This window comes from Labeo rohita, chromosome 19 (genome assembly GCF_022985175.1).
Source record: "Labeo rohita strain BAU-BD-2019 chromosome 19, IGBB_LRoh.1.0, whole genome shotgun sequence".
In the NCBI taxonomy this organism is placed as follows: Eukaryota; Metazoa; Chordata; class Actinopteri; order Cypriniformes; family Cyprinidae; genus Labeo; species Labeo rohita.
Genome location: NC_066887.1, coordinates 39561488 through 39581582, shown reverse-complemented (window position 1 = coordinate 39581582; position 20095 = coordinate 39561488). Strand labels below are relative to the sequence as shown.

Genomic DNA, 20095 nt, shown 5'->3' with positions numbered 1-20095 from the left:
GATTTAATTTGATTGGTAACTTATTTTCATTCTTCTTGTTCTTATTCTGTTGTTTTAATTAGAAAAGTAAAAAAAAAATGACATTTACTTCTGTATTTCTGTAAATCACTTTAAGGAGTCAAATATCACCTCGCAATGAGAAGGCATTAACATGAAAAAAATCATAGAATAGAATATAGTATCAAATTTTTATAGTATTTTGTAGGCATTGTTAAAAATTTGAATAAAAAGGAAGTAACACTGTAACTAACAGTGCACTCAGTACAGTCCAGCAAGTTTGTAAGTTCGTCCCGCTGTCAAAATAAAATTATTGTTCAACAGAAATGTCAAATATCAGCTGATACATCAGTTGACCACTGTCCACAAAATTTTGAAATTGATTTTTATTTTTAGATTTTCTGTTTTTGTTTACATTCTAGTTTAAGTTTTAGTAATTTTATTGTGCATTTTTGTCATTTTTATTTTTATTTTTTATTAGTTTTTATTTTAGTTTTTAGACAATTACTGATAATAAATGATTTTATCATTACATTTTTAGTAGAGCAAACCATATGGTGGAAAAAGCCTTAGTGTTGAGCTCTGATTTACTGTTCAGTATGGACAAGACCGCAGTGCATGATGGGATGTCGTCTCTCTCTCTCTCTCTCCGCAGCGTGTTTCCTCGTGAGCTGAAGGAGGTGTTCGCGTCGTGGCGCGTGCGCTGCGCTGAACGCGGGCGCGAGGACATCGCCGACCGCCTCATCAGCTCCTCTCTCTTCCTGCGCTTCCTGTGTCCGGCCATCATGTCTCCGTCTCTGTTCAACCTGACGCAGGAGTATCCGTCCGAACGCACCTCACGAACGCTCACGCTCATCGCCAAGGTGGTGCAGAGCCTGGCCAGCTTTTCAAAGTCAGTCACTAGAGTCCACCGTCATTCAGACGCGCGATCCTCCATCCATCCGCCCATCCGTCCATCCGTCCGTCCGCACGCGTCACATGACCCTCACTGACACGCCCACCCTCATTTCTCATTCCCATTTAGGCGTCGACACCAGTGTTATTTTAGTACCGGTAATGTACTGTCACGGTCTTACTATTATAGTTCTAGAATGTCTTTTTGATTGTTATATTTTCCATTTTTATTTTCATTTTATTTACTCACCCTCGTGTCACTCCAAACCCATAAGACGTTTGTATGTTTGTAACACAAATTAAGATATTTTTGATGAAATCCAAGAGCTTTCTGATCCTCCATAGACAGCAAGGCTCCTTCCATGTTTAAGTAAGGATATCATTATCCTTACCTTGTCACATGGACTCTTTTGTCGATGTTCTTCGTACCTTTCTGGGCCTTGAACGTGGAAGGAGCCTCGCTGTCTATGGAGGGTCAGAGAGCTCTTGGATTTCATCAAAAATATCTAAATTTGTGTTCTGAAGATGAACGGAGGTCTTATGGGTTTGAAACGACATGAGGGAATTACATTTTTGCGTGAGCTAACCCTTTTTGTTACAGCGTTACTATTCTAGTTTATAATTATTTTTCATTTTATTTTTAGCTAGTTTTGGTAGTAAATATTATTTTTTCTTTTTTTAATGTCTGTATAATTTGTAGACATTTCTGTCATTTTTTATAATTTGTATAATTTTACAATTATAGTTTTAGTTCATATTTTGAATTTTATTTTTAGTTAAAGTTTTAGTATTTTTTTATTTATTTTTGTTAATTTTTATTTTAATACTTTTTTCATTTTATTTTGAAGGTTTTATGAGTTTTAATAGTATAGTTCTGTATAATATTTAAAATTATTTTTTGTTGTCATATTTAAAGTTTTTTTTTGTTCTGTCATTTTTATTAAATGCTTAATTGGGATTAATTGCATGCAAAAAAGTTTGAGTTTGCCTAATATTTGTGTGTGTGTGTGTTGTGTATAATTATTATGTTTTTTATAAATACACACAAATTAATGTATATATTTAAGAGAAATATGTTATTTATGTACAAAATATTTTTTTTATGTATAATATAAATTATATAAAATTATATTAAATACATTTACTTGTAAATATTTCTCAAATATATACATGAATATGTTTGTGTTTATATACACATAATAATTACACACAGTACACAGACATATATCAGGCAAACTCAAAAACTTTTATTTTGTATGTGATTAATTGCAGTTAATCATTTGACAGCCCTAATATTTTTTTTAAATGTATTTTATTGCGGTTTTACTATTATAGTTCTGATTAATGTTTTTAATTTTTTTATTTTAAGATTGTCCGTTTTTATTTTTGTTTATAATTTTAGCTAAAGTTTTAGTAATTTTGTTAAACATTGTCATTTTTTTTTTTTTTTTAAATGTGTATAGTATTTATTATCAGTTAATATTTTTAATGTTTTTATTTTGATATTTCTGTTTTTTTATTTTAATTTCACGGTGTTTAGTGTTTGATGTCTTTATAGTTTTATTAATTTTATTTCCGTTTCAGTTTTTTAGTACTTAAACTAAACAAGCATGAGCAGTGTTGCTTTGGCAACATTCTGAAATATTTTTTTTCCTGTTTTATTTGATATATTTCATTTCAAGTAGTAAAATGTTTGTGAAATATGCACAAAAATGATAAAAATAAGTTTTTATCATTTTACTGTTATAGTTTTAGTTAATATTTTGAATTAACGTTTTAGTATCTTTGCTGTTTTTTTGCTTTGTTTTTTTTTTTCTAGTTAATATTTCAAATTAATGTTTATTTTAATACTTTTTCATTTTAATTTGAAAGTTTTATTACAGTTTTAAAGTAATATTATAGTCTTGGATAATATTTAGAATTATTTTTTGTTGTCATATTTCTCTTTTTATTTTAAAGATTTTTTGTTCTGTTTGTCGTTTTAATTAGATTTTTTAAATGTTTGTATGTTTAAAAAATATATATATATATATATTTATTGCAGTTTAATTTACAGTTCAGATTAAGGTTGTGGGTTTTATTTTTATTTTATTTATAATTTTAGCTACATTTTTAAACAAAATGTGTATAGTTTTTATTATCAGTTACTATGTTTTTATTTTGATATTTCTGTTCATTTTAATTTCACTTAAAATTTTTGTTAATTTTATAGTGTTTAGTGTTTGATGTCTTTATAGTTTTATTAATTTTATTTCCGTTTCAGTTTTTTAGTACTTAAACTAAACAAGCATGAGCAGTGTTGCTTTGGCAACATTCTGAAATATTTTTTTCAGTTTTATTTGATGTATTTCATTTTAAGTATTTGTAAGATATTTAGTGTTAGTTAGTGCTGATAACTCTGGTGGGCTCCTGCTGTGTGTCTCCGTGTGTCTCCGGGTTTCTGTGTGCGTCTCATGTGTTCTCGCGGCGTCTCACGGTGCTCGGTGTCTAGAGTTGATCTTCAGTGTGTTGACTCGTCTCTTATCATCTGTGTCTCTTTCTTTGTGTCGCCCATCACTCTCTCTCTCTCTCTCTCTCTCTCCTCCATCAATCTGTCCTGTCTCTCTCTGTCTCTGTCTCTGTCTCTGTCTGTCTGTCTCTCCCACACTGCTGTCTGTGTGTTCTCTGCAGGTTCAGTGGGAAGGAGGACTATCTGGGCTTCATGAATGAGTTTCTGGAGATGGAGTGGGGCTCCATGCAGCAGTTCCTGTACGAGATCTCTAATCTGGAGTGCGTGAGCAACGCCGGGGCGTTCGAGGGTTACATCGACCTGGGCCGCGAGCTCTCCATCCTGCACAGCCTCCTGTGGGAGGTCATGGCCCAGCTGAGTAAGGTACGGCCCGTTCGTCTTCAGGTGCGTGTGTGAGTTCCAGAGCGCTCAAGTATCTGTGTTTCTTCAGGACGCCATACTGAAGCTGGGGCCGTTGCCGCGGTTACTGAACGACATCAGTGTTGCGCTGAGGAACCCGCAGCTGCACCGTCAGGCCAGTCACCAGCCGCCCGAACGCCACCTGTCCCGCCCCGCGTTCAGCCGCCTCGCCACCAACGACTTCCAGAGCCTCATGATGAGAGACCTCAACAGGTGACTGTCCGTCTGTCTGTTCACTCTGTATCTGCGGCTGTGGATTCATCACACTGATGTCTCTGTGTGTGTGTGTAGCTCTATAGATATCTCTCGTCTGCCGTCTCCAACGGCCGGTTTGTCCGGCAGCGGCGTTCTCTCTCACCCTGGAATGGCTGCGTTCTCCGAGCGAGATCCTCGTGGCAACAAAGACGTGTTCTACGTGACACGCCCACCTCTCGCACGATCAAGCCCCGCCTACTGCACTAGCAGCTCTGACATCACTGAACCAGACCCCAAGGTACACACACACACACACACACACACACACACTCTGCTCTATGCATTAGTGATGTCAGTTAAGTCAAACATCACTACTACTGTCGATTTACTGTTAGTGACCTGAAATTTCAGTATGATTATGTATTAGTATAAAAAATAATATTCATATTAATAAATGTGTATTATCAGTATTGTAATATTATTGTTGTTTTTATTAAACATTTTGGGAATTATTTACAATTTTAATGTTGTTATTTAAATTAATAATAATCAGTATAATAAACATAATCACATAAATGGTCTGTTTTCAATGCACACTGCAAAAATGTGACTTTATGAACTGCCTGATATTGAGTGTTTACTGTTGTCCTTTTGCATTATTTGCACTATTTTCTTATTTAAAGGAGAAGTTCACTTCCGGAACAAAAATGTACAGATAATGTACTCACCCCCTTGTCATCCAAGATGTTCATGTCTTTCTTTTTCAGTCGTAAAGAAATTATGTTTTTTGAGGAAAACATTTCAGGATTTTTCTCCATATAATGGACTGATATGGTGCCCCGAGTTTGAACTTCCAAAATGCAGTTGAAATGCAGCTTCAAATGATCACAAATGTGTTTGTAAATGATCCCAGTTGAGGAAGAAGGGTCTTATCTAGTGTAACGATCGGTTATTTACATAAAAATAATACAGTTTATATACTTTTTAATGTCAAACACTTCAAAATCGTCCTATATCACTGTTTTACCTTTTTTGTTAAGGGTGTTTGATCTTCTTTGTAAACACTGTGTCTGTTCTTCTGCAGTGATGTAGGATGATTCTGAAATGATTTTTGAAGTTGAGGAAGAAAATATGATTGTTTTTCGACATACACTAACTGTCTTGAGTCCGAATACACAGAGTTCAGGGAGAGAAAGACAAGACGAGCGTTTGACATTAAAAAGTATTTAACAGTGTTGGGGGTAACGCATTACTTTTGAATTTCTAAGAAAATATCTTGAGTTACTTTTTTAAATAAGTAACGCCAGTTACGTTTTTCCCCATTTATTGATTGACAAGTTTTCTGTCGGGAAATTGGGAGTAAACATGATGTTACTGTATTCTAGACTAAAAGTGAACATGCATTAATTCATCTCACTCACAGAAAACAGATTCAGTATTCCTCAAAATGAATAAAAACAGTGAAATGCAAACTCTGAATATGACACAACCCTGCAATAATTAAATATGTTAAATAATACAACTATCCTTTATGTATTTAGTCCCATTTTATTAACCAGTGTCTTTGCTGTTGACCTTCGATGATCCAATTCTTAAGCAAAAATGACTTTAGATAAACTAACATATGTGCTTCATTTTTTTTTATATCTGAAGAGTGATCTCCTGCATAAATGTACTTTTCTTTCAGCCTGAGGTGAATTCATTTCACTTTTGGTGTAAAAGGGCTTTTACATTAGAATTGTTTTATATTAAAAAAAGAAGCAAACCCTGCCCAGATTTAAAAAGTAAAGCAAAAGTAACATAACGCATTACTTTAACGTAATTAGTTACTTTTTAAGGGAGTAACGGAAAACTGTAATGCATTACTTTTAAAAGTAACTTTCCCCAACACTGGTATTTACATTGTATTATTTTTATGTAAATAACCGATCGTTAGGCTAGATAAGACCCTTCTTCCTCGACTGGGATCATTTACAAACACATTTGTGATCGTTTGAAGCTGCATTTAAACTGCATTTTGGAAGTTCAAAATCGGGGCACCATATCAGTCCACTATATGGAGAAAAATCCTGAAATGTTTTCCTCAAAAAACATAATTTCTTATCGACTGAAGAAAGAAAGACATGAACATCTTGGATGACAAGGGGGTGAGACCATTATCTGTGAACTGTTGTTCTGGAAGTGGACTTCACCTTTAATAATGTAAAGCTGCTTTGACACAATCTGTATTGTTAAAAGTGCTATATAAATAAAGGTGACTTGACTGAAACTCTACAATCAGCCGCACTAAACCCAGCAATGTATATACCTACTTGCCGGCAACCCGCCAGCTCATTTTAGGTTTTTAAAGAATAAAAATTAGGGTAAAAAAAAATAATAATAGTGAGAATAATAACATTGGACTATATTTATTGAGGTTACTTTTTTAATAAAAAAAAAAAAAAGTATGGTGATAGTATTATATTAAAAAAAGGGAGTGTTAAATAAAAATGCAATTATTTTATAGTAAACTTATATAATAAAATGCTACTTTTTTACATGAACATTTTCAAACCCAAATTAGCAAGCTCCTGAGTTTAGCGCTTCTGACTAAAGAGAATTATGTTTTCAGTTAAAATAGAAATCGAATAGAGTATTACAGTTTGTTGATCTAAAATAGTAATTGTGCATTAACAGCTGTCAACGTTGTCGGTACGCAAATGCGCGCTCTGAACTTACTTACGCAGCACATTTCTTATTTTGATCGCATTATTTGCACCCCTGATAATTATTATTATTAATTATAACATTTTTCAGAATAAATTGTTTATTTATTTATTATTCATAAAGATTTATTTTCAAAAATATATTAAAATATAACAATTTGCAATTTTTAGCTCCCGAAGACTCCAGTATTTCACAGCTTCAAAACCCCAGATTCTTCAGTGTGTTTCTCATGTTGTGCTCGTCTCGTGTGTGTCTCGTCAGGTTCTCAGTGTGAATAAGAGTGTTTCTATGATGGACCTGCAGGATTCTCGCATTAACAGCGTGTCGAACCTGCATTCGGTCAACGATCTGCTGAACTCCTCTCAGGGGTCTCTCGCCGGGCTGGCCGGCTTCGGTCCGCTGGGCGGCGCCCCTCTCAGGGCCGGAGGTCGCGTTTCGGCAGGCTCGGGCGGCTCCAGCATGTCGGGCGGTTTGCGTCTGAGCCACTCGGGCGGCCTGACGACGGATTCGCTGTCCCAGCAGCAGCAGCAGCAGGCGGCCGCCATGCACGTGCCTCTGTCCTTCCAGAACCCTCTGTTCCACCTGGCGTCCGACGGGCCGCAGTACCACACGCCGCCCCACGCCCCCGCCGCCGCCCCACCGCCGCTGCTGCTGGCGCCCGAGCCGGAGAACGGCCACATGGGCTTCGGCGTGCCGACGTTCGGACACAGCGGCTTCTCCCGCAGCGAGGACCTGTCGGCCCTGCGGACGCAGAACAGCCTGGTGCAGCCCAACATCGTCCACTCGCACAGCTACAGCGACGACTTCACGCGCCACAACCAGGCCGACTACGCCCGCAGACAGCTCTCGCTGCAGGTGCAGGTAATCTGACGCACACCCAGTCGCTTTTCACCCGATTCCATAGTGATATTGATATTTAACTATAACATTATATACCGATTATTATAACAATAACTATACCGATAACAGTAATGATAACTATACCGATAACCATAACATTATGTATGTGGATAACTATAACAATAACTACACTGATAACTATAAAAATAACTACAGATCACTATAACAATAATTATAGCGATAACTATCCTAATAACTACAGTGATAACTATAACTGTAGATATAATAACTATGCTGATTAGCATAACATTATGTATACCGATTACTATAACAATAGCGTTAACTGTAATAACTACGCCAATAACTATAACAATACTGATAACTATACAGATCACTATAACAATACCTATACTGATACCTACAGTGATAAATATACTGATTACAGTAGTGCTAATTATACCGATAACCATAATATTATGTACACTGTAAACTATTACAATAACTATACTAATAACTATAACAATAATTCCACTGATAACTGTAAAAATAACTATATGGATAACTATACAGATCACTATAATGATAATTATAGTAATAACTATACCAGTAACTACAGTGATAAATATGCCGATAATTATACTGATAACCATAATATTATGTATACCGATAACTTTAACAATAACGCTAATAACTACGTAATACCATTATACTATAATAATACCGATAACTATACAGATCAATATGACAAAAACTATACCGATAACCATAACATTGTGTATGTTGATAACTATAACAATAACTACGCCCATAACTATAAAAATAACTATAACGATAACTATACAGATCACTATAACAATAGCTATATCGATTACTTGTGATAAATATACTGGTAACAGTAGTGGTTACTATACCGATAGCCACAACATTATTGTAACGAAGCGGAGATGAGACGAGGATCTATGTGCAAGAGTTTATTGTACATCCAAAGAAAACAACAAATTATCCAGAACGGGGAACCCTTAGAATCCAGGCAAGAACAGGGAGCAACCATCACAGACATTAAACAACTGACAAAATACAGGGGAAAGACAAGGACTATTTATACACAGGGTGAGGTAATGATCTAATTGGTAACCGGGGTAACTGATGAGGGAGTGGGTGTGGTTCAATGAAGATCCATGGCAACAAACAAGGGAACAGAGGTACAGGGAAGCAGGGAACAATAAGACACAAAAACTACAAAATAAAAGTCCTTAAACACGAATACAGAAGACAAAGACCAGGCACATGACATAACCCCCCCTCAAAAGAGTGGCTTCCAGACGCTCCAAACAGAAATACCAGTCCAGGAAGGGGGAGGAGCTCAGGCAGAACTGGGGAAGGGATGGAGGGCCAGGTCCATGTAAGGGGAGATAAACAAGGGACTGAAGCAGAGCAAGAGGCCAGGGTGGAGTCGGCCAGATGGGAGGAGCTGAGGACCACCAGATCATGAGAGAAGACCTCCACGGCGGAGCAGGCGGTACCCAGCAGGGCGGAGCAGGAGGCTCAGGAGTGGCGACCATGCTGTGAATTACCCTTTCTACTTCCTTAACAGAAAAAGGGGATTCACAGAACAGCAAAACAAAGTCTATATACTGTGACAGGGTCCAGCTGGGGTCCTCATCCGGTAAGTTTAAACTAACCTCTGGATCGAGTCCACTCCAGAAACAGTCCTTTATTTTGGTGTCATCTCCAGGCACTAGCTGGCTGTAATAAAGGAACTCCTCCACATAATATTCGATCGGTCGGCCGTTTTGAAAAATTGAGCAAAGAGTGCTCAGAGGGTCGCGATAAACTCCTGCTAGATCCATAGTTGGTCAGTTGTTCTGTAACGAAGCGGAGATGAGACGAGGATCTATGTGCAAGAGTTTATTGTACATCCAAAGAAAACAACAAATTATCCAGAACGGGGAACCCTTAGAATCCAGGCAAGAACAGGGAGCAACCATCACAGACATTAAACAACTGACAAAATACAGGGGAAAGACAAGGACTATTTATACACAGGGTGAGGTAATGATCTAATTGGTAACCGGGGTAACTGATGAGGGAGTGGGTGTGGTTCAATGAAGATCCATGGCAACAAACAAGGGAACAGAGGTACAGGGAAGCAGGGAACAATAAGACACAAAAACTACAAAATAAAAGTCCTTAAACACGAATACAGAAGACAAAGACCAGGCACATGACAATTATGTATGTTGATTACTATAACAATAACTATACTGATAACTATAACGATAATCATAGTAATAACTATAACGATAACCTTAATATTATGTATGTGGATAACTATAATAACTATACCAATAACTATAACAATACCGATAACTATACAGATCACTATAACGATAATTACAGTGATAAATATGAAGATAACTTTACTGATAACCATAACATTATGTATACTGATAACTGTAACAATAATGCTAACTATAACTATGCCAATAACTATAACAATACCGATAACTATACAGATCACTATAACAATAACTGTATTGATAACTAGTGATAAATATACTGATAACAGTAGCGATAACTATAATAATAACCATGACATTGTGTGCAGATAACTATAGCAATAACAATAACTACACCGATAACTATACAGATCACTATAATGGTAATTATAGTAATAAATACACCGATAACTGGAGTGATAAATATGCCGATAACTATAGTGATGACATAACATTATGTATACCGATAACTATAACAGTAACGCTAACTGTAATACCTGTGCCAATAACTATAACAATAGTTATAGTTAGTCTGCAGACAGCTCTCGGTGCAGGTAATCTGATGCACACCCAATCACATTTCGCCCGATTCCATAGTAATATTGATATTTATTGCACGGCTACATAGAATCCTTGATTCTGATTGGTCAGTCACCACATTCTGTGTGTGTCATCAGGAGAATCTTCAGCAGCAGGTTCTGATGGGCATCGCCCCGCAGACAGCCACAGGCACCGGGACGCCCGCTTCTCTGGCCACTCCCCCCACCACCATCCATCCTGTCCGTCAGGCCTCCATGGCCCCGCCTCCCCCTCAGCGCATGAAGCCTCAGCCCTCCCACCAGCTGTCCGTCAGCTCGGCCGTCAACTCCACGCCCCCCAAGACCCGCCCACAGAGCGGGAACCTCCTCCAGTCGCCCGACTCCAGTTTCGGGGGGAGGCAGTTGCCGAGGCAGCAGCTGTCGGTGAAGGATAGCCCCGCCCCCGGCCTGCCGCATCAGTCCAGCACGGCCGCGGAGAATCCCGCCCCTCAGGGCGGAGCTAGTGAGAGCACAGAAAACACACCGAGCAACCAACCAGCAAAACCCGCACAGCAAACCAACCAACAGCACCTGCTCAAACCAACCATGAACAAACAGGTGAACACACACACACACAGACACACACAGACGCTTTTATCCACAGCACCGGTGTGTCTGCACAGGTGTGAGTCCCGTCAGTAATCTGGGGCTTTATTCATCTAGGGTAATTAAAATTGAAGGCAAAATAGGGAAAAATGACGTCTGTAAATCCTGTTTGTGGGTCACTTCCTAGAATAACTAGTATTGCCAGAGTGCACAGAATACTCATTTACAGCAGAACTGCACCATTCAGAACTGAACTGACAGAGCATTTTATAAATGCAGATCCTGATTTGAATTGAGGTTGCAAAGATGATGCAAGATTGCAATTCAAATTTGAATGTAAGAATATAAAATTAAAATGGAAGGTAAATTTGGTTACTTTTTAGAAACATATATTTTGTAATATGTGACTCTGGACCACAAAACCAGTCTCTGGGGTCGCTGGGGTTTATTTGTAGCAATAGCCAAAAATACATTGTATGGGTCAAAGTTATTGATTTTTCTTTTATGCCAAAAAGCATTAGGAAATTAAGTAAAGATCATGTTCCATGAAGATATTTAGTAAAATTCCTGCTTAAATATATCAAAACTTAATTTTTAAATTACTAATATGCATTGCTAACAACTTCATTTGGACAACTTTAGAGGTGATTTTCTTAATATTTAGATTTTTTTGCACCCTCAGATTCCATATATTCAAATAGTTGTATCTCAGCCAAATATTGTCCTATCCTAACAAACCATACATCACTTGAAAGGGCACTTTACTTTCCAGAATGAATTGCCAACATTTGAATTTATTTGAATTGTCCTTCAGTACCAGTCAAATCCTTGGAATAATTATAAAAATTGTGTAATATTTTTGTCATTTCAAACAGCTGTTTTCTATGTGAATATGTGTTAAACTGTAATTTATTTCTGTGATGCGCAGCTGTATTTTCAGCATCATTACTCCAGTCTTCAGTGTCACATGATCCTTTAGAAATCATTCTAATATGCTGATTTGCTGCTCAGCAAACCTTTCTGATTATTATCAGTGTTGAAAACAGTTGTGCTGTCCAGGATTTTTGTGGAAATCATCATACATTTTATTTTCCAAGATTTAAATGAATAGAAATTTCAAAAGAACAGCATTTATTTGAAATTCAGCTTCAGTTTAATGCGTCCTTGTGAAATAAATGTAGTAATTTCTTTCTTCTTTTCTTTTTTAATTTTTCTGACCCCAAACTTGTGTCCAGTAGTGTATTTCCTCATATATTCTCAGATTAAGCTGTAATCTCCAGATATGTTCTCATGTCGTCGGTGTGTGAGATGAGCGTCATGTTTTCTCTGGGTTTGTGTGTTTCAGGGCTCAAAGTCTCCGTCCACTCTCAATCCTCCCTCAGCTGCATCTGAGCGTACGGTGGCCTGGGTGTCCAACATGCCGCACCTGTCTGCGGACATCGAGAGTCTGCGTGTGGATCGTGAGGACTTCAAACTGAAGGAACACTCTAAGAGCATGGACGAGTCCCGTCTGGACCGGGTCAGTACTGGCGTCACGGCAGTCACCGTAACGCGTGTCTGAAACACACGTTGTTGTTAAACGCACGGCTCTGTGTTGTTGTCCGCGCAGGTGCGCGAGTACGAGGAGGAGATCCACTCTCTGAAGGAGCGTCTGATGATGTCCCACCGTAAGCTGGAGGAGTACGAGCGGCGGCTGCAGTCGCAGGAGCAGCAGACCAGTAAGATCCTGCTGCAGTACCAGAGCCGGCTGGACGACAGCGAGAGACGCCTGCGGCAGCAGCAGATGGAGAAAGACTCGCAGATCAAGGGCATCATCAACAGGTCAGACGCGTGCTGCGCACTCGCAACTTTGTCCCTGCGATTACCAGAGCATCCTGGGAATGTGTGTGTGTGTGTTGCAGGTTGATGGTGGTAGAGGATGAGCTGAGGGGAAGTGGAATGCCTGACCTCAAAACCAGAATATTCACAGAACAGGTCTGTCACACGCACACCGGGAAAACCATCTGTAACCTACATGACTTTGAGTTCGTGTGTGACATCATCACATCTGTCGTGTGTGTGCGTGATGGTGATGAGGTGTAGCGAGCGGGGCTGTGCGGTATGAACCGCGTGATCCGAAACGAAACATTTCTGTGTAGACGACGTCGCTGATCATAAAGAACGTGATTCTGTGCAGCTTGTGTCAGAAATAGACACAGTTCCTGTGGTTTCTTTGCAGTAATGTGACATTCATCTAGAATTGATCTGCTGTGTGTCTCGTTTCTCAGTGGTTCTGAATGTGTCTCATCGTCAGAAGCTGGAGTCGAAATCTGTTTACTAACATCAATTTGACTGTGATTAACATTACGATAAATATAGTGATTAATGTTATGATAACTATACCAAAAACTATACATGTATCTATACAGATAACTATAACAATAAATTCAGTGGTAAATAAACTGATAACAGTAGTGATAACTATACCGATAACCATTATGACATTATGTATACCAATAACTATAACAGTAATTATACTGACAGCTAGGGTTGCAAAATAGTGGGAAATTCCCAGTAAATTTTGGAAACATTCCAGAAATTTTGGAAACTTTCAGGGTTTTTTGAAAAGTTTTCAGAAATTTACCAGAAATTTTCCACTTTTTTGCAACCCTAGTTGTCAGTATAATTACTGTTATAGTATAGCAACCCTACTGACAACTATAACAATAACTACACCAGTAACTATAAAAATAACTAGACTGATAACTATACAGATTACTAGAATGATAATTATAGTGATAACTATAACAATACTAATACCAATAACTATAAAAATAACTATATGGATAACTATAACGATAATTATAGTGAAAACTATAGACCGATAACTACAGTGATAAATATGCCAATAACTATACTGACAACCATAACATTATGTATACCGATAACTATAACAGTAACTATACTGATAACTATAATAATTACACCAATAACTATAACAGTACTGATAACTATGATCACTATAACAATAACTATACTGATAACTAGTGATAAATATACTGATAACAATAGTGATAACTATACCGATAACCATAACATTATGTACACCGATAACTATAACAGTAATTATACTGATAACTATAACAATAACTACACCGATAACTATAAAAATAACTATGCTGGTAGCTGTACAGATCACTTTAATGAAAATTATAGTGATAACTATACTGATAACTGCAGTGATAAATATGCCAATAAACATAATATTATGTATACCGATAACTCTTAACAGTAACTATACTGATAACTGTAACAATACCAGTAATTATAAAAAATAACTATATTAATAACTATACAGGTCAACTATAACAATAATTATTACTATAACTACAGTGATAAATATACAGATAACTATAATACTGACTATACTGATAACTGTAATAACTATGTTGATAACTATAACAATACCGATAACCATACAGATCACTATAACAATAACTATACTGATAACAGTAGTGATAACTATACCGATAACCATAACATTATGTACACCGATAACTGTAACAATAACTAAACTGATAACTAAAAATAACTAGACCGAAAATAATACAGATCTCTATAACGATAATTATAGTGATAACTACAGTGATAAATATGCAGATAAACATAACAGTAATTATACTGATAACTATAATAATTACGCCAATAACTATACAGTACTGATAACTATACATCACTATGATAACTATGATCACTATGACAATAACTGTACTGATAACTAGTGATAAATAAACTGATAACAGTAGTGATAACTATACCGATAAACATGACATTATGTACACCGATAACTATAACAGTAATTATACTGATAACTATAAAAATAACTAGACTGGGAACTATACAGATCACTATAATGATAACTACAGTAATAAATATGCTGATAAACATAACATTATGTATACCGATAACTCTTAACAGTAACTATACTGGTAACTGTAACAATACCAATTATATTTTTTTAAATTATCTTTTTTTTAAACTATAAAAATAACTGCACCGATAACTATACAGATCACTATAACAATAATTATAGTGACAACTATACCAATAACTACAGTGACTAATATGCCGAAAACTATACTGATAACTGTAACAATAACTACACCAATAACTTCAATTATGACTATAATGATAACTATAGTGATTACTATATTGATACTAGTTATAACTATAGTGATACAATAAGGATATCTATAATGATAACAGATCACTTTAATGAAAATTATAGTGATAACTATACTGATAACTACAGTGATAAATATGCTGATAAACATAACATTATGTATACCGATAACTCTTAACAGTAACTATACTGATAACTGTAACAATACCAATTATATTTTTTAATTATAAAAAATAACAATACCGATAACTATACAGATCACTATAATAATAACTATACTGCTAACTAGTGATAAATATACTGATAACAGTAGTGATAACTATACCGATAACCATAACATTATGTACACCGATAACTATAGCAATAAATACACTGATAACTAAAAATAACTAGACTGAAAACAATACGGTCTAGAGCTCTAATACAAGATGAATTCTGATCGGCTAGTGATCACTTTAAAAGTGTTTGTAGTGATATCGTCCATGTGTCGTTATCGTATTAAAACTTCACTGTCATTTTTGTAATTATCAGTGTTTGTGTAAATGGGTCTTTACGGTGAAATGACATGTAATGTTTTGCAGCGTTTCGTTGTGCCGCTCAGCCCCAGCAGTGAATACTGCATGTCTGTGATGAACTGAAGACGGATCACAGCCTGTGATTGGCTGACAGTTACAGCATGTCCTCAGAGAGAGGGCCTGTGATTGGCTGCTGGAGAATGACATGAATTCTTTCTGCTCTGTCTGTTTCCATTCGTCTCGTCGCGTCCTTTCCATGTGAATTCTCATCGTTTATTTACATCATTCAATCCCGCTGACTTTTCTTTCTTCAGCTGAACAGCAGGAGATGTTTAGCTGAACGTTCACGCTGCTCTCCTCCATGCGATCACCGTCATGAGTTTATTTTTGAATGTACGATGAGCGCTGTTGACTGGATTCCTCCTGTTGTGACGAATTTGAGCGTTTTAACGAATCGGTCACTGAACCTCGGCTTCTGTTTCTCCCTCAGCCGATTTATGGTGCCCACTCTGGAACATGATTGGCCGGTGCAGGACTAGCGGACATGTGATTGGTTGAACCTCAACCCAGGAGTGTCTGATGATTGGCTGAGAGAGAAGAGAGAGGCGGAGCCTGAGGAGGACGACCAACTCTACAAACTTTCTCTCTCTCTCTCTCTCTCTCTCTCTCACACACGCTGAGAGTATATATATGTATATAACTGCTATATAACTATATATTCCTCAGGTGTGTCTCTCTCTCTCTCTCCTGCTGTCTTTCTCTCTTTCTTCTGAATTTTTTGAGCCAAATGGACGACAATCAGCATCTTGAGGCCGAAACAATCACACCGATAGCACAAAGAAAATCGTCGCAGACAGACGGACGGAGAGAGAGAGACGACTTTATTTGCTCTCATTCTCTTCCCATCATCCCCTGCCTCTCTCTCTCTCTCTCTTTACTGCAGGAGTGTGTTTGTGTACGTGAGCGTGTGCGTGCGCGTGCGTGCGTTTGATCAGTTGCAGCCTCAACTTCCTAATAATGACTCAATAACGAATCTTGTTTTTTTCAAATGATGTTTTGAGGGGCTTGATTCTTTCTGAGCCAATCAGACGTCGGCGTGCCGCTCAGAATCCCGCCCCTTCCTCTCCGTGCCTAAAGAGCTCCATCGAGAACAACAGGGCAAAAAAAGACTTGACGACGAGTGAGTCGGACACTCGCTTTGTTCCACGATCACGCGTTTGCTCATCTCTGACGGAGACGGCCGTGTGACTCGCTCGCTTCGCATCGTGGACCCAGGGAAGGAAGAGCGGTTGGTGCTTTGCTGTTTTCTGGGTTTTCGGTGGTGGGACGTGGTGCTTTGATGGTGGAGAGCGAGCGGACGTGTTCGTTTAGTGCTGGTGTGTGTTTGTGCCAAACGCCCGGGTGACGAGGTGACGGGCGTCCGACTAGAGCTAAAATCATCCAGCCGCCCACTAAAGCTCTCTTCAGACCCTAGTGAGCCGCCCGTTCCAATGCTTCACACATCCCACAATGCATTGCGGCAGACGTCATATTTTAAGATGAGAGTCTAAATGTGTAAAATACCTATATGTTATTCTTTAAGGACTGGGAAAATGATCATATACTCCAGGTTTGGTTTAACTTGAAATTGTGACGAATATATTACTATTGTACAATAGAATATTACTTCTTAAGGTAATAATAATATTAATAATGAAATTATTACAACTTTATTTTTTAGGATATATCTTTAATTTTAAAGTTAAATCTCTATTTGCAGTAGTTTGTTTACCAAAAAAATAAAAATTGTTCATTTTCATTTGATTATTTTTCAAAAGATGAATTGAATTGTTAGCGTTTTATGATTTTTATTTGATTACCACCATTTAAGATGCTAAATTTGTATTAAATCATTACCACAGAATTACAGGGAAAATTAAACCATTTCATAAGGCCCTATTATTTTAAAAATTAAATCTTTGAAGCTTTATTAATTCAGTTGAGTAGACTTCTTTATTATTCTAATTTAATTAAATCTTTAAATGTTTGGAATCCAAAAAAATAAAAACAGAATTTGGAAAAAAAAAAAAAAAAATTTTGTTAAACTTTTAATAAATAGTTGGCAAACTTTGTAAGTTAGATTATTTCAATTAATTAGACATGCTTTTTGATTGCTAAAAAAATGAAACTAGAAAAATTAAAACATTTAAACAAAAAAAAAAAAAAAAAAAAAAAAACAGAGTTACAGAAATAAAATAATTTCATAAGGGCCTATTATTCTTAAAAAAATTAAAAAATTGTTATATTTTTAAAGTTTTATGAATTCAAATGATTAGACTTCCTTTTTAAATTTCACCATTAAAACAGAATCCAAAAATACTGAACAGGAAAAAATTAATTAGAATTTAGGACCAGATTAAACTGATGTCACAAGGCCCTAAACTCTTAAAAATGATTACAAATTTAATTTAATCATCAGAGTGCAATGCAGAAAAATGACAACAAAATATTGAGTTAGCGGAAAATAAAATTCTTACAGTGGGACAGAATGAACACAGAAAAAATAAATAAATTACAGAAATAAAATCACACATTTCATAAGGCCCTATTATTCTTTAAAAAAATATATTAAAATTATTAAATATTTAAAGTTTTATAACTTCAAATTATTAGACTTGCTTTTTGATCACTAAAATTTAATTTTAGCATTAAAACAGAATCCAGGAAAAAATGAAAAGGACCAGGTTAAACTGAAAACTGAAAAATGTCATTTTTACTCAACTTTTTAAAAAATGATTACAGTTTTCATTTAATCATTAAAATGAAATCCAGACAAATTAAAAAAAAAAAAAAAAGATAGAATTTGGGGAAAATAAAACTGATTTTATAGGGCCCTTTTATTAATTTATTAGACTTATAATGGGAAAAATAAAAACAGAAAAAATAAATAAATTACGGAAATAAAAAAAAAACATATCATAAGGCCCTATTATTCTTTAAAAAATGTTAAAATTATTAAATGTTTAAAGTTTTGTGAATTCAAATTATTAGACTTGCTGGATTACTAAAATTTAATTTCACCATTTAAACAGAATCCAAGAAAAACCAGGACCAGGTTAAACTGAAATGGAAAAATGTCATTTTTATTCAGCTTTTAAAAAAATATATTAAAATTTTCATTTAATCATTAAAATGAAATCCAGAAAAATTACAACAAAAATTTGAATTTGGGGAAAATAGAACAGATTTTATAGGGCCCTTTCATTGATTTATTAGATTTAACTTATTAGATAATTTATTTGTGCTGTTGGGTTTTTTGTGCAGTTCTCGCAGGACCGGTCTCATTTTATATTATTATTATTATTATTATTATATTTTTAACCATGTTAGCATGACATGTTGACAGAAATTCCATAATGGTGCTTCCCTACAAATGTCTGTTATTAATCTTTTTCATAAAATAGTTAGGTGGACTATTTGATCCGATATTTGGTGTGTTTTTCTGCTTATTTGAGTACAGCTGAAGTGACGTGTGAGGAGCTGTGGTGATCTGGACGTGAGTGCGGCTCACTAGGTTTGAGAACAGCGCTTGTGCTTTATTCACACACACACACACACACACACACACACTCACACAATCACACACTGGAGCACTGACGTCATTCGGCGAGGTCGGCTGCTGATTTCTGTACATAGAGTCCAGATGGAAAGTTTCTCTCATTTTAAGTCGGTTGAGTTTTTCCTCTTTTCTTGGTGTTTGATGGATGATACTCATATACGCCAGTAGCTGCTTTGCTGGGCCTTTAGTCGATTACTTTCGTCTTTATTTACTTTTTCTGTTCGGAGTATTACTTTCGTCTGCATTTCAGGTAATAATAGTTATGAAAAAATAATGATAATGAACAGTGTTTCTGTGCCTACAGTTCCCATAGCGAGCTCTGATTGGCTGAAGTCGAGCGGTCAAATTTCGGAGGCGAGGGCGTTCGCGGACCGGTTCTGTATCGACACGTCCCGATTTGGCGATCGTGTCCGCCCGCGGTTTGTGTATAGGGGTCGGTTATGCTACGACGGATCGTGATCGTGTATCTTTTCCCCATTGTGTAGCACACTAGCTCTTACCGCTACGAGTTTCTGTCTTCATGATGAAACGAACGGTCCTCGCGACGGGACCCAGCCGCCAATTTAGCCATAGACACGGACAAGCCATAGCATTGACCCGCGACCCTCCGACCCGATTCAGGAGCGTAGGATGTATATATTTATATATTTACCCATGGAAATATTCTCGAATGCGCGAGAGATTTGTTGATTCTAGAGTGGAGCATCTCTGAATATGGAGTGATGTTTTGAATGTTCATATTATTATTATTATTATTATTATTATTATAAAGATATTATATTCAAATATGATTATTATTGTAATTATGAATTTCATTTTATTGACAATGATTGATAAACAGAAATGTCTTTCTTTTTGTGAATATGGAGAAGTTTAC

General features: G+C 36.4%; 1 protein-coding gene across 3 annotated transcripts in view; it reads left to right on the top strand.

The window, feature by feature from the left end:
* The window catches only part of syngap1a (synaptic Ras GTPase activating protein 1a), an 82248-nt gene extending 63677 nt beyond the window's left edge, over positions 1-18571 (top strand). For 2 of the 3 annotated variants that reach the window (XM_051137437.1, XM_051137439.1), the window contains 10 exons: positions 653-889; positions 3562-3763; positions 3831-4012; positions 4091-4292; positions 6962-7561; positions 10497-10955; positions 12289-12462; positions 12553-12764; positions 12845-12917; positions 16111-18571. In XM_051137437.1, the coding sequence (XP_050993394.1) occupies positions 653-889; positions 3562-3763; positions 3831-4012; positions 4091-4292; positions 6962-7561; positions 10497-10955; positions 12289-12462; positions 12553-12764; positions 12845-12917; positions 16111-16140 (2371 nt within the window). In that variant the 3' untranslated portion in view covers positions 16141-18571. The remainder of the gene's footprint in view (positions 1-652; positions 890-3561; positions 3764-3830; positions 4013-4090; positions 4293-6961; positions 7562-10496; positions 10956-12288; positions 12463-12552; positions 12765-12844; positions 12918-16110) is intronic. The other variant, XM_051137438.1, reaches the window with a different exon arrangement.
* Positions 18572-20095: the final 1524 nt, after the last annotated feature.